The sequence below is a fragment of the Gigantopelta aegis genome, chromosome 1 (genome assembly GCF_016097555.1).
Source record: "Gigantopelta aegis isolate Gae_Host chromosome 1, Gae_host_genome, whole genome shotgun sequence".
In the NCBI taxonomy this organism is placed as follows: Eukaryota; Metazoa; Mollusca; class Gastropoda; order Neomphalida; family Peltospiridae; genus Gigantopelta; species Gigantopelta aegis.
The window spans coordinates 27,653,006-27,668,086 of record NC_054699.1 but is presented as its reverse complement, the minus strand read 5'-3'; the positions used below and the strand labels follow the sequence as shown (position 1 = coordinate 27,668,086).

General features: G+C 37.5%; 1 protein-coding gene across 7 annotated transcripts in view; it reads left to right on the top strand.

The window, feature by feature from the left end:
- Window positions 1–4,561: 4,561 nt before the first annotated feature.
- Window positions 4,562–15,081, top strand: part of LOC121373196 (tyrosine-protein kinase HTK16-like) — a 32,719-nt gene continuing 22,199 nt past the window's right edge. For 3 of the 7 annotated variants that reach the window (XM_041499707.1, XM_041499666.1, XM_041499683.1), the window contains exons 1-3: window positions 4,564–4,708; window positions 12,114–12,214; window positions 13,381–13,447. In XM_041499707.1, the coding sequence (XP_041355641.1) occupies window positions 12,167–12,214; window positions 13,381–13,447 (115 nt within the window). In that variant the 5' untranslated portion in view covers window positions 4,564–4,708; window positions 12,114–12,166. Of the gene's footprint in view, window positions 4,709–12,110; window positions 12,215–13,380; window positions 13,448–15,081 lie in introns of all 7 variants that reach the window. The other 4 variants (XM_041499699.1, XM_041499656.1, XM_041499691.1 and 1 more) reach the window with 3 other exon arrangements.

Sequence of the window (15,081 nt, the reverse complement as noted above, 5' to 3'; positions counted from 1 at the left end):
CCAGTGATATAGGGAGGAGCCCAATCTAATTAAAATTAGCTCCACTATTACGTGTGGATCTAACACCAGCCAGTTGGAGCTCATGTCCACCAATCAAAACCTTACTTGCAGAATCCTGCCAGTGATTTAAAAATAATTTGAAAACATTCCGAATTATCCTGAGGGTATACGACATGTTTCGTGTGAATTATGAATGCCTTAAAACATGTTTTATTTTATAAAATAAATAATTTGTAATGTAAAACTGAAGACTGATTTAGTTGGGGGTTTTTAAAGAAATAAATAAAAAAAATTTAATGTAAAATTGAAGACTAATAAACCACCCCGTACGTATTGGTATGGTTCGCTGTACTGCGGCCACTAAAATGGACTCGCCCGATATTTTTTGAATTTGTATGCTCCCAAATAACGTTAAAAAAGGCGAAGTGTGATTGGTCAATATTTAAATTATTATTTACAGACGAAATGTTACCTGGACATTGGGGACTACGCAGTGTTGTTAGTTTTAAATCACTGGCAGGATTCTGCAAGTAAGGTTTTGATTGGTGGACATGAGCTCCAACTGACTGGTGTTAGATCCACATGTAATAGTGGAACTAATTTTAATTAGATTGGGAGGAGCCCACGGGAACACGCCCCCACAACCACCCCATCACACCTTTTTAAAAAAACTATTCAATTTTATAAAAGCATACATACACATGTATATCTATAAATACACACACACACACACACACACACATATAATATATATATATATATATATATATATATATATATATATATTGTGTATGTGGGTTATTCCCCCATCCCAATATACCAAGCCCTAAACGATAAAAAAAATATAGGGCCAGTATTTCATACTTAAATACAAACTTTGTGTGTGTGAGCGCGCGCATGTGTGTGTGTGTGTGTGTGTGTGTGTGTGGCATCTGTCTGAACCGGCATTTTGTGTAAAACGGCACACTTTTAAAGTCCCGTTCAGGTACCGTTAATTTATAAGGGAAACAAAACCCCTCTGTTTACACCGGATGCCTTCTATTCCGGACACCTGATGCAAATCCAAAAACAAACGAATGGACCATGTAGTAATTAGCTGTCTACAGCGGCGCGCGTTCTTAGCTCTGCTGTCTACACCGGAAGGCGATCATACCTTTGTCTGCCAGCGGTCACCTTTGAAACAATGACGGCAGTTCCTCACTAAGTAGGACACCACAGAAAATAACTAATCGCGCCTCTTTGAAGGCTTAATAAACAGTGAACAACACCTGTTGTAATGGGTGTAGGTAGCAAGATAAATCGGATTATTATTCCTGCATTGCATCATTCCGATCTGTCTAAAACAATAAGACTGTAAATTAGACCCTTGTTTCATGTTATGTTAATCAATAAAATAATTTATGTATTCTGCTTGTTGTCTTCAATTTGTTATGATTTGAACACACATTTGTATTGTCTGTTATTTCTTTTACGTTCAACGGGTTATGAACAACAACAAAAAATGATCCGTAAAAACTGTGAATCGGCGAAGCCGTTCTCACATAAGTTTGCAGAAGACAGTACTTATACAGTAATTAAATTAGAATCATACTTGCTAAGAATTACACTAAAATGTCATACTTTATTTTGAATTATTACCCCAGCGGTCCCTCATAGCAGGAAAAATATTTTCCTTATTTTCTCAGTGAGAAATATTCTGCATTGGTCTAACAAATAATACTATTGGATGATTTGACGCTTACAAACCAATGACCTTGTCGGTACTAAATATGACGTCATCACGATTTTGGCAAAAACACAAAATGACGTCATGTAGCTTAAAGCGTTTGCATTTACGGTTCTTTGTTTTTGGTGTTAAATTTACAACAAAATGTCGTGTTAATGCAATTCCTTATAGATTTTGTAGCAGAATAAAGAAAACTTTTGTTTTTTAAATTATCTATGAACGTGATTAAATTACAAAGTTGTATCACTTTTCAGAACAGTGGTTTAGTCGAAAATAAAGGCTTTTAGAGAAAAAATAGCTGTGGTAGTAAATACAATAATAAACTCGGTACCAGTTATTAGCAAATGTATGTCCCTCGTAATATAATTTTCATTTGTCACTCACTGAAGCTCGTGAAAAGTCAAAATTATTTCACTCGGGACATAAATTTGATAATAACTGGTAACTCGTTTATTATCCTCTATTTTTGGTCCACAAACAATAACGCTCAATAAGACAACTTGCCCATATAAAATGACGTGATCAGATATGACGTTCCCTGACGACGTAATTTTTATGTTCATCGGAAAATGAACAACTCCCGTTGCAACGTCTGGACCAATGGGATTGTCTGTTATTTCTTTTACGTTCATAGGGGTATGAACAAAAACAATCATCCGCAAGTTTGAATTGTAAATGTATAAAGTTTGCAGATGATTTTTCTTCTCTTTTTTTCATACCCAGATGAACGTAAACGAAATAACAGACACTACTTATAATTAAATTAGAATCATACTTGCTAAGAATTACACTAAAATGTCATACTTTATTTTGAATTATTTTTGGTCCACAAATAAAAACAATAACGCTCATTAAGACAAATTGGCCATATAAAATGACGTCATCAAATATGACTTTCCCTGATGACGTAATTTTTATGTTAATCGGAAAATGAACAAACTCCCGTTGCTACATCTGGACCAATGGGATGACGTTACGTTGTAATGAATGTAACAAAAATGTAATTATATTGTAATGAATATAACGCAAATTTACCTGCCCAGTGGAGTATGCCCTATTTGCACAGCTGTGCTCCCCTATCTCACTGTCAACATCAGGCGCGTAGGTCGGATTTTCAGTGTGTGTGTGTGTGTGTGTGGGGGGGGGGGGGGGGGGGGAGGCTAATTTTTATGGTTGTATAAAATGTGTTGTGCGAAACCAAGAGCGCCGCAAGCGCGAAGCCCCATAAGGAAAATTTAAAAATATTAACCCCCTTTATAGCGATTCTGGCGTGTTTTCGGCTTATTACCTGAGACATTTAAAGTCCCGAAATAAAAAAAATGGCGAAAAAAGTGGGGGCTCTACCCCCGCTAGCCCCCCCCCCCGTCCCCGGCTCCTACGGGCCTGAATATTGCCAACAATCATGGTGCCGGAAACAACAATACGTACCGAACTATTTATCAGCACTCGTTGATAAATGTATAAATTATGATATCACAAGACACTCGGGGAGTATCTTCTATATCACACTCGACATTAGGTTACGAAGAATGGTCATTAATCTATAAATATTCGGGCAGTTTATAATAGACAGTAATGCAAAGCACATGCTGACAGCACAACAGGAGGAACCAAAGCAAATGAAAAAAAGAAAAAAAGTATATATCCACCGTTTCTGTCCAATCTATGCTTTTAAGAGAGTGAGAGAGAGAGAGAGAGAGAGAGAGAGAGAGAGAGAGAGAGAGAGAGAGAGAGAGAGAGAGAGAGAGAGAGAGAGAGAGAGAGAGAGAGAGAGAGAGAGAGAGAGAGAGAGAGAGAGAGAGAGAGAGAGAGAGAGAAGACAAATGCGTCGCTGCATCAATTTTGCAACTTCGATTTGACCAGAGACCGGTTATATATTTATCCAGGGATTTATCCAGGATTTTCTTGCCAATGTCCCATGAAAATCATATTTGGTTGTTTTTTGTTTTTGTTTGTTTTTTGGTCAAGTCACACTGAATAATGTGGTACAGCACTGTTAAATTACTTTATTGGAACAGACATAATTAAATAAATATAATGGGAATAACTGGTTACTATCTTAAGATACCGGCTTTATCCTGCGACGGTTAGAATGGCGAATGCATTCGACCTGAGCAGGATAAAGCTGATACCTTTTATCCTGCAATCCTACAGGAATATTTGAAAAATCATTATTTATTCCAGTTTTGTGTACGCAAATCGAGTATTGTCAACTTAACAAGGCTTTCATACTGTTCTTTAATGATCAATTTAATGATAAGAGACGGTTAATACAGATCGATGTCTTTCCCGATATTGACCACCTTCCACCCTCCCAATCCGAAAATAAAATCAATGAACCAGCTATTCTACGTCAGTCATTATTTTTTTGCGGGAATTTGACATCACTGTAATTTATGCCGATACTGTTTGTCAGCGCAATTTTACATTTAAAACGCATCTAAACATACAAATGGAATCAAATTCGCCACTCTTAATCACTGGTTAGACATTTATCCGCAGGTCAGAGCTGCTTTAACTTTAACTCAGGGTTAGGGTATATTTAACTCATGGTTAGCACTAACCAACGTTCGAACAACGCATTTTTCAGTCTGTGATTAAATTTAACTATGGGTTAGGCACTTAATCCAGGGTTAGCACTAACCCAGGTTTCGAACAACCGGGCCCTGGGGCCCTATTTTCGAAGCCATCTTAGCGCTACGAAATCGTAAAACCGTCGTAGGTTGTGACGTCACTACAGCGCACGCCATAGTGACGTCATAGCTTACGATGATTTCACGATTTCGTAGGCTAAGATAGCTTCGAAAATATGGGCCCTGGACCCGAACGCTCAGGATGTGTTATTTACGGAGATGAATATTTACTATGACGTCAGCGTCAGGAGGACTTATGACGTCACTAACATTTGGGATTGACGGTTTCGAAAGTAAATAAAAACACAGCTGTTTATAGACGCGGGGCCGTGAATCCATTCACATAATTGTAAGCATTGATTTTATTTTTAAAAAACGATACATTGTCCACTGGAGACATGAGAAAATTAATTATTATCATTTACAATTTAGGCCTACAAGGTCGACGACAGTCACTTTTCGGACACTTGTTTTGGCTTCGTACATAATAAATAAAACATATCCAACGGTAATTTTTTAATATAATATATTTGACAATAGGTTTTTTTTTTTTTTTTTCATCTTTTAAAACTTCAAATTAATATTTTGTCCAGAATTATGAGAGAAAAAAAAAATACCGACCTCAAAACAGCGTTGTCTGCCTGTTCTAGGATGGAAGGAAATGTTTTATTTAACGACGCACTCAACACAATTTATTTACGGTTATATGGCGTCAGACATATGGTTAAGGACCACACATATATTGATATACCACTCGTGGTGCACTGCCTGGAACGAGAAATAACCCAATGGGCTCACCGACGGGGATCGATCTCAGACCGACAGCGCACCGAGCGGGTGCTTTACCACTGGGCTACGTGCCGCCCCGCTTGTATAGAAATTTGACAGGCAGGATTTGCTGCCAGAGGGTAAAATGGGTATGACGCCATACCCAAATTTGTGGTCAGATTTTATTATTTTATGGAACTTTTTGACAAAATTAATTACTCTTATCATTACTGTACGATTGTCTTAACCCTAAACCTAACACATTTTCTTTCTGGGGAAACAGCAGTACCAATATTCACAAAACATCATAAGTCTAGTTTTACACGTAAACGTATAATCTACGACTAAAGAGCTATTCTCTAAACCAGGTAAATGTAAGTTACGTAAAGTTGGACGTAAATATAAGAGTGCCTCCGGCCCGGTTACAAGTAACACTGCACACGTCGTGTACATATAATAAATCAAGCACGATCGCCGTTATTTACTATTATTTGCGGAAAATGGCAGCATTTCCAATAATTGAAGCAGTTCGCGATGGCGAAAGCCCACAGATTGAACTTTTCTTTGTGTGTGATCGAAGAGATGTTTTCGACTCGGCCACATTTCTCCTGAGTTATCTTTTCCTATTTAATAATGTCCTAAAGTTCGTGCCAAAATGCGGAAACCCCACCAATACTAAAATGCCATGGTTCGTCGTTCGCGATGCTATTTTTAGCAGACGACAAACGAAATTGCGTTTGGCGCATTTGCTATTTACCCGGTAGCCATCGTTTTCAATGTTTGGAGGGGTTTGTTTTATTTATTTCTCCGGTGATAGTTACATGTATTCGTAGATTTACGTCCAACTAAGTTACGTTATATGCACACGACTTGTATGCAGCGTTCCAAAGTGTTATTGTCGAATAGATAAATGAAGATTGAAGTAAATTAGTTCTAGCAGGGGGTAAAGAAAGATCATTCTGATTTCTTAGCATGTAAGGGACTCTGTCCAACTGTGTGTCACAAAATCAGGAGCCATACTTTTCATTATTTTAAACATTTTGCACAGCTTTTTGAATTTACGCCTGGATGTAAGTGTTGCTAATCCAGTTTCGTAATACAAAGATGTTCTAGATGCAAATTTGGGCAAACCCGTAATTAATCTGGCGTTTTCTAATTGTACTTTTTCAATATTGTCTTCCTCGTGTAAAGAACACTAACCCATCCCATACTTCCGATACATATTCTAATATCGGGCGGATAAAAGTTATATACGATTTCAGTAATGTTTGTCGATTTAATAAAAATTTGTATTTCCTAAGTACAGAAATCTTTACCGAAGTCGATTTACAAATATTATTAATATGTGTTGTCCACTTGGCATATGCTGAAAAGGATAACCCTAGATGTTTATGAGTTTCTGTTATGTTTAATATTTTGGTACCAAATAAAAAGTTAGGTTTTAACTGTATGATTGCTTTTGTAAAAAGTACAACGCTTGTTTTATCTGGATTGAAAGATACAATCCATTTTTGGGACCATTTGTGAAGCTTTAACAAGTTTGAGTTAAGGTTGTTTTTAATAGAAGAGATGTCATTAGATGAATATATTATGTTGGTATCGTCAGCAAAATTTCTCGTTACACAGTTTAGGTTATCTGCAATATCATTAATATAAATTAAAAATAATAACGGTCCTAATATTGAGCCTTGAGGTACTCCGGTCATTAAAGTGACTGAATTTGGTAAGAGTACCACACACACACACGGTGAACCACGGATGGCCAAGGAAGGGCCTACGGTGGTCCTACGGCGAGGCACGGTGGTACTAAGGTTACACTACGGTGGCACAACGACATGCATTCACCGGCTGCGAGCTACGGTACGTCACGGATCACCAATTGTCATGGGTTTTAGTCCTTAGCTGATAAACTGGCGTCAACAATTAAAAGCCATAGTGTTCTTCATTGCTGTAATTTAGTTCCACACTAATTGGACTGATTAACCAATGTCTAAGTTATTGCATAAATGCAGGTGACACAATAGCAATTGTCAGTACCATAACTGAGAGATGTAGAAATTAGTTCTGTTTTTGTCGTTAGTCGATGCTACATATAATATATATTCAAAGTCAAAACGATAGGACATAACTATGGCAATGCAATGTCGCATGTTGGAAGGTGCCAAATACTTGCACATTTGCTCTATTAGCCCTTGTCAGAAATTACGCCATGCGCTAAATATTGTAACAGACGTAAAGTTAGTATACGCATGCGTATTCCCAAACCTGAATAGGAGGGCAAAAACAAAAACGTATTTATCTACATGTAAACAACGGCAAATAAATCATATTAAAGGCACTCAATCACGGATTTAGTGGGCCTTATTTCTCTAAATATGGATTATAAATGGAAATTACATTCATTTGGAATACCAAACCTAGTTACTGTATGATCCAAAACATTTTTATTGAACTACGATCGAGGGAATTCGATGACACGCTTCATTTTTAAAAGTTAGAACTCTTCATGTTTATAAGTTAAAAAATTACGGCAAAACAGACTCGTAGTGACGAGGCCATATATACGATGACCGTAGAATTTTATATAAACGACCGCCGTGTATAGACTTGGCAAATGGGGGCCGGCTATATACATGGCAAATAATAAAAAATATCTTATTAATTTCATAACGAAAATAATTGCGAATACGCTGAAATAAAATAATAAACATTCAGAACATGAACTCACCATTTATTATTATTATTATTATTATTATTATTATTAAATTATTTTGACTGGTTCGCAAAGTGGTCATTCGGTTTAATGCATAGCGTAAACAAACAGTGTACTGTCGCATGTTTTGTCGTCCAAAGGTTGGCTTAATTATTACTAATCTGGCATGATTCTACAAGTAAGGTTTTGATTGGTCGAATGAAAGGACAGCTGGACATGAGCTCCAACGGGCTGCTGTTAGATCCACATGTAATAGTGGAGCTAATTTTAATTAGATTGAATTATTACTTAACCCAGTTGAATCCAGTTCTACGTGCAGGGACAAGTTCAGCCTGCCGTTTGAGCGTGTGTGCACGCACGTTAATCTTGCATTTTTATAGCCCAAACTCCCCAGATAAAACACCGCCTCTTCCACCCCAAAAAGGTAGTAGTAGGCTAATAATAATAATAATAATAATAATAATAATAATAATAATTGTGTGTTATTATTAATATTAATATTTTTTTTATTATTATTTACTTTGCTAGTACTGTGCGGGCAATATTACGCTATTCATATGTCTATGGAAAACGTACACAAAAGGGTCCGCTAAATTCATGTACTCCCCCTCCCCCTCCCCTGTTCAGAAAATGCTCTGTTCCTACAGTATTTAGTATGTATTCCACCTGTTCCCTCCGCAAGGCTCAATGGGTAGGTGTAAACCACTTGCACCGACCAGTGATCCATAACTGGTTCAAGAAAGGCCATGGTTTGTGCTATCCTGCCTGTGGGAAGCGTAAATAAAAGATCCCTCGCTGCTAATCGGAAGAGTAGCCCATGTAGTGGCGACAGCGGGTTTCCTTTCAAAATCTGTGTGGTCCTTAATCATATGTCTGACGCCATATAACCGTAAATAAAATGTGTTAAGTGCGTCGTTAAATAAAACATTTCTTTCTTTTTTTCCTCCTGTTCCAGATGATTCGGTAATATGGGTCAATCAAATGCTTATTTTCTGCCTATATGCATTTTTGCTGTGAATATAGCCAGCCCTCGTTAGCGGAAGCTATATACACGACCTTCGTATATATAGTCACATCGTATATAAACATCGTCTAGTTCAGCGTATTCTTTAAAAATGTAACAATTCCTATCCCAAGTCAGCTGTTATGGCATATTTTGCATAATAATGAATTTGACAAGGTGGAAAATGAAGGTGTTCGTTCGAGATGTTTAGAGTTTTTCGCGTACGACTAACGATAAATTTATCTATAGTAAAGTTTGTTTTATTTAACGACGCCACTAGAGCACATTAATTTTTTTTATCTTATCATCAGCTATTGGACGTCAAACATATGGTCATTCTGACACTGTTTTTTTAGAGGAAACCCGCTGTTGCCACATAGGCTACTCTTTTACGACAGGCAACAATGGATCTTTTATTTGCGCTTCCCACAGGCAGGATAGCACAAACCATGGCCTTTGTTGAACCAGTTATGGATCACTGGTCGGTGCAAGTGGTTTACACCTACCCATTGGGCCTTGCGGAGCACTCACTCAGGGTTTGGAGTCAGTATCTGGATTAAAAATTCCATGTCTCGACTGGGATCCGAACCAAGTACCTACCAGTCTGTAGACCGATGGCCTAACCACGACGCCACTGAGGCCGGTAAATTTATGCAAAGACCTAACTAGTCGGGATTGTCGACGTTTAACATGCTTCTGTTACTAAAATAAATTAATGTATAAGCTTATCATCATTCAGTACATATTTGTATTATTTTTTAATAACTTATTTTCATTGTTGTTGTTTTTCTATTTACCCTACGTCGCATAGGACGGTCAAGCGTTCTCGCTACACGAGCTTAGTGAATCGTTTTGAGTGCGAGCGCGAATAATTTTTGCATGCTCATATACCACTAGAGTTTCGAGCATGTCCGTCCCGGGGCCTGTCTTTGGGTAGCCAGGGGCCAGTCCGTGGACAGAAAAAAATTAAGAGGACAATTTTGAAATTTACATCCAAAAATTAAATAGTGAGTTGAAAATGGGCAGAATTTTGAAAATAGCAATTAGTGAAAAAAATGAATGGATTTTAAAAAAAGAGAAGAAAACAAAAAGAGTTACAAGCCAATAATAAAAATAACTGACTGCTCGGTCGAATATTTATATAATTTGGAGCATTTTAGAACAGTCCAAAAATAAATAAGAGAAAGAAGAGAGGATCGGACTATTTAATAATATTTAAAAAAAGAAAAAAGTAATTTCGACAAAATTGTGAACGAAGGTCTAAAAGTTTAAAGTCCGATCTATATGTCCACGTGAGTGGCCTCGTTAGGGCCGTTAGGGTGCACAGCTTGGAGGGGCAAGATGGGTTGCATCCCGTCAAGAAAACCCCTAGATTGACAGACAATAGACGTTGAAGGTGTAGTGCTGTGCTGAAATACAGATCTTGAGAAGCCGGATCCGTCTGAACGAGAGAGAGAATCAGACTAGGGTATAGTCCAGTCGTCATGGGTTGGTATTGTGGTGCGGACGGGCCCGACTCCGGAGGATACGAGATAGTATCATTATAAAACAAAGTAGTCTAGAAAAGAGTAGTAGGAGCTTACCACGCTTCCTATTTCTTCTTAGAGTGGGGCGGTCAATCTTCCAGTACTGCTAGAACAGGCTCGGACTAAACGTGAACAACAGTGGCGTTCTGCAGAATGGCCGTCATACGAGTCACGAAAAAAACTAGTCGACATAGTAAGCCGGAGAAATTACGTGGAGGCAAGGAACTCGCTAAAAAAAAGAACCCAACCTGGTGGTCCAGACTGTAGAAACGAGAAGCGTGCCAGCGTTCAATCAGTTCCAGTGGCCGCATACATCCCAGTAGAAAACTACATTTCGTTGAAAAACAAAGCAAAATGTAGGATTCCCAAGTCGAGCACACAAAAACACGTGTAGTGTACACGAGCGAAAGAAAAACGTCTTTCCGCAGCGAGCTCCAGACTGGGAATGAATCGTTTTGACACTGCGGTTATTCGGGGAATGCCCGTCACGTGACTCAAAATAATACGTCACACCTCTGCTCTCCAAATAGCCAAATGATAAATATATTAATTATGTATATATTTAATTTGTGGAATGGAATGCGGTTATGTATTATTACGGGACTTTATTAAATTGACTAAATAATACATGTACATTGATGGAAATTTGAGAGGAAAGGATTTGTTAAACAATTGCTGTAATATTAATTGTTGTTCATTTTAACTGATATAGTTAGTATTCAAATGTAGGTTATTTGAAGCAATAAATGCTATATGCCCGGATATTTTGACGTACCTATGTAGTCCGATACACCAGCCGTCAATAGAGTTTATGGCAAGTAAACAAATTTATTTATTGCCTTAAGTTTTACAACTCATGAGCATACAAATGCAGATGTATCCGACTACAAACAATCCTGCATAGTTAATCGTTTGTAAACGTGACACAATATTAATAATACGTGAATGATATAATATATCACACAATATTGTTGTTAACGCCTGTTTCCGATATGTAAACAGCTATTTTAGTAGAGATTAAAAATGAATGTATAATATACCATGTGCATTTAAGGTGGGGAAAACTGGCCTCGGAGGCGTCGTGGTTAGGCCATTGGTCTACAGGCTGGTAGGTAATGGGTTCGGATCCCAGTCGAGGCATGGGAGTTTTAATCCAGATACTGACTTCAAACCCTGAGTGAGTGCTCCGCAAGGCTCAATGGGTAGGTGTAAACCACTTGCACCAACCAGTGATCCATAACTGGTTCAACAAAAGCCATGGTTTGTGCTATCCTGCCTGTGGGGTGCGCAAATAAAATATCCCTTGTTGCCTGTAAAAAAGAGTAGCCTTTGTGGCGATGTGGGTTTCCTCTAAAAACAGTGTCAGAATGACCATATGTTTGACGTCCAATAGCCGATGATAAGATTAAAAATCAATGTGCTCTAGTGGCGTCGTTAAATATAACAAACTTTTCTTTTATGGTATAACCTAATTCATTAAACGATTTGTATTTAATAATAACAAGAAGGCAATAAGCCCATAGAGTTGCACTATTTAATTTTCAATTTGGTCAGTTTTTGAACTGTCTAATCAATTCACTAGGAGAAGACAGACTGACCTTTAAATTGTCAATGCTATCTTTCTGTTTGAAATGTTTAAAGTTATAATAAAAATGCACAGATTGGACGCGCCATGTAGGTGAGTGCGTGTACTGATTGTGTGGAGTGGTGTTAAAATCCTATCCTTTTCCTCTTTCATAAGCAGATCTACTGCCACCCTCGTTGCCATCTAAAACTGCGCCGAGGTCAGGATTCCCGATGCCCACAAACAAGTCAGAGGAACCACCACCACCACCACCCTCAAAGGTAGTACAAAGGGGGGGGGGGGGGGGGGGGTCGGAGAGTGCAGACCGGCTAGAAAATGTCTCGTGTTACATCTGTTTTATCAGGATACAAAAAAAATATATCCATTCTATCAGTACTACATATATGTACCTGTATTAAAATTGAGTGTTAAATATAAAACTAAACATGCAGGAACAAAGCTATATAATATAAGTTGTAGAAGACCATACGGAGGGTATAACAATACATGAACTCCTCTTATGCTTCTACAATGAAATTCATCTTGCCTGCATGTTTAACTAGTAACCAATAATTATTAACAATAACAAATTAACCTTTTCTATAAGCTTAGTATATAAAAAAAAACCCTCTCAAGTGTGTATTGGCTTATATTCTACTTTTTGTGCAATGTGTAAACGTATGTGTGGCACTATAATACTTGTGTATTGTGAAAATGGTGGGGAAAATGCAAATAATAAAAAGAAAATTAAAAAAAATTAATGCCAAACTGTAAGGACTACTAACTGTCATGTATTTAATGAAAAGAGCACTACGCGGAAACGAAAGTCACTTTTCGCACCCTTGATTTGGCTTCGTACACAATAAATGTAGCATATCTTATCGTAATTTCACTTAAAATCCATATTTCGTAAAATGTACAATTTGTTAATCAGAAGATTTTCTTCAAACACATTCAGGTGCATTAGTAATGTTCAAATTAAAAAAAAACCCAATTCAATAAGAGTTTTGCATTGGAGTTTTTCCAGCATTCTTGAAACGGAAACGTCTAGTACCCAGTTATGGTTATTGTAATGAGATGCAAAGTGACGTCACTGGAATATAAGCTAATTCAAAATTAGCTATATCATAACAGCATTCAGCCAAATCGTTTGACAGCCATGTTTTATTTACGTTCAAGAGTTGGTAACAGACGAATGTCTGCATGACGCATTAATACAATAACGACAGTCCGATGTTACAAGTAGGGTGTAATATATTTGACTCCGCCCATGAAGAGGTATTAGGGTTTTGTCCAAGGCTAAATAACGAACGGAATTAGAGTATTTTATATGAATGTGAGATAATGGCATGTGCGTGCGTGCGTGCGTGTGTGTGTGCTTATATGTGTGTAGAGGGAAGGTAAGATGAAGTATCGTGACTAACGCGTGAAAACGTTTTCTTTGCAGGGTCGACCTAAAAAGCCAAAAATACCCGAAAGCCTCAACATTATCCGCCGCAAGGATCTTACTTTAGGTATGTATTTCAGTTGTTGATTTTAGGCTACTCTTCCAATTCAGTTGTTTATTTGTTTTAGTCTACTCTTCCAGTTCTTATTTCAGTCTGCTCTTCCTGTTGTTGATTCTAGTCTACTCTTCCAGGTCATGATATCAGTCTACTCTTCCAGAAATTGAGTTCAGTCTTCTCTTCGAGATCAGGGGCGTAACTACGTGTACGCAATGTACTCATTTGAATACAAAATGTTTATGCTTATACCCAATTTAGCTATTTGAGTACACTTTTTTTTTTCAACAATCGCACTAAATTCTTAACGTTACGTATTAACGCTCCACTTTAGGGGAATCCCCAACGTCATTCAAAGCTTGGGTTCCATGAAGATATGACAGTCGTAATGACGTCGTACGAATTTGACCAATACAAGCGTTTGTAAGAAAATAAGTTTTACAGATTGGAATTACTAGTGACTGAATGGCACGATTTTGAGTGGTATCGCTATTTTCTTGAGTACACATTTCAAAAATCTAGTTACGCCCCTGGAGATGTTGACTTTAGTCTACTCTTCCAGTTGTTGACTTTAGTCTTTTCCTCCAGTTGTTGATTTCAGTCTTCTCTTCCAGTTGTTGATTTTGGTCTACTTTTCCAGTTGTTGACTTTAGTCTTCTCTTCCAGTTGTTGACTTCAGTCTTCTCTTCCAGTTGTTGACTTTAGTCTTCTCTTCCAGGTGTTGATTTCAGTCTTCTCTTCCAGTTGTTGATTTTAGTCTACTCTTCCACTGGTTTCAGTCTTTTCTTTCGGATGTTGATTTTCATCTACTCTTCTAGTTGTTGATTTTAGTTAGTCTACTCTTTCAGTTCAGTTGTTGATTTTTTGTCTACTCTTCCAGTTGCTGCTTTCATTCTTCTCTACAGTTGTTATTTCAGTCTACTGTTGCAGTTGTTGACTTTAGGCTAACCTTCCAGTACAGTTGTTTATTTTTGGCCTTCTCTTCCAGTTGTTGATTTTAGTCTAGTCTTCTTGTTTTTGGTTTTTAGTCATCTTCTGTAGTTTTTAAAATTTTATTCTACCCTTCCAGTTGTTGGATTCCGTCTACTCTTCCAGTTGTTGATTTTACTCTACCCTTCCAGGTGTTGGTTTTAATCTACTCTTCCAGTTGTCGAGTTTAGTCTTCTCTTCGAATTGTTGATTTTGTCTACTTTTCTAGATGTTGATTTCAATCTATTCATCCAGTTCTTGTTTTAGTCTACTTGTCCAGTTGTTGGTTTCAATTTTCTCTTCCAGTTGAATTAGTCTACTATCCGGTTGATAATTTTTGTCTTCTCTTCCTCATGTTGTTTTCAGTCTTCTTTTCCAGGTGTTGGCTTTAGTCTACTCTTCCAATTCAGTTGTTGATTTACGTCTATTTTGTCCAGTTGTGGGCTTTTTTTTCTTTTGGAGGTGTTGAGTTTAGTCTACTCTCCCAGTCACTGTTGTTGATTCCAATCTATTCTTCCAGTTGTTTCAGTCTTCTCTTCCAGTTGTTGATTTCAGTCTACTTTTCCAGTTGTTGATCTCAGTCTACTCTTCAAGTTGTTGATTTCAATCTTCTCTTCCAGTTGTTGATTTCAGTCTAGTCTTCCAGTTGTTGGTTTCAGTCTACTCTTCCAGTTGTT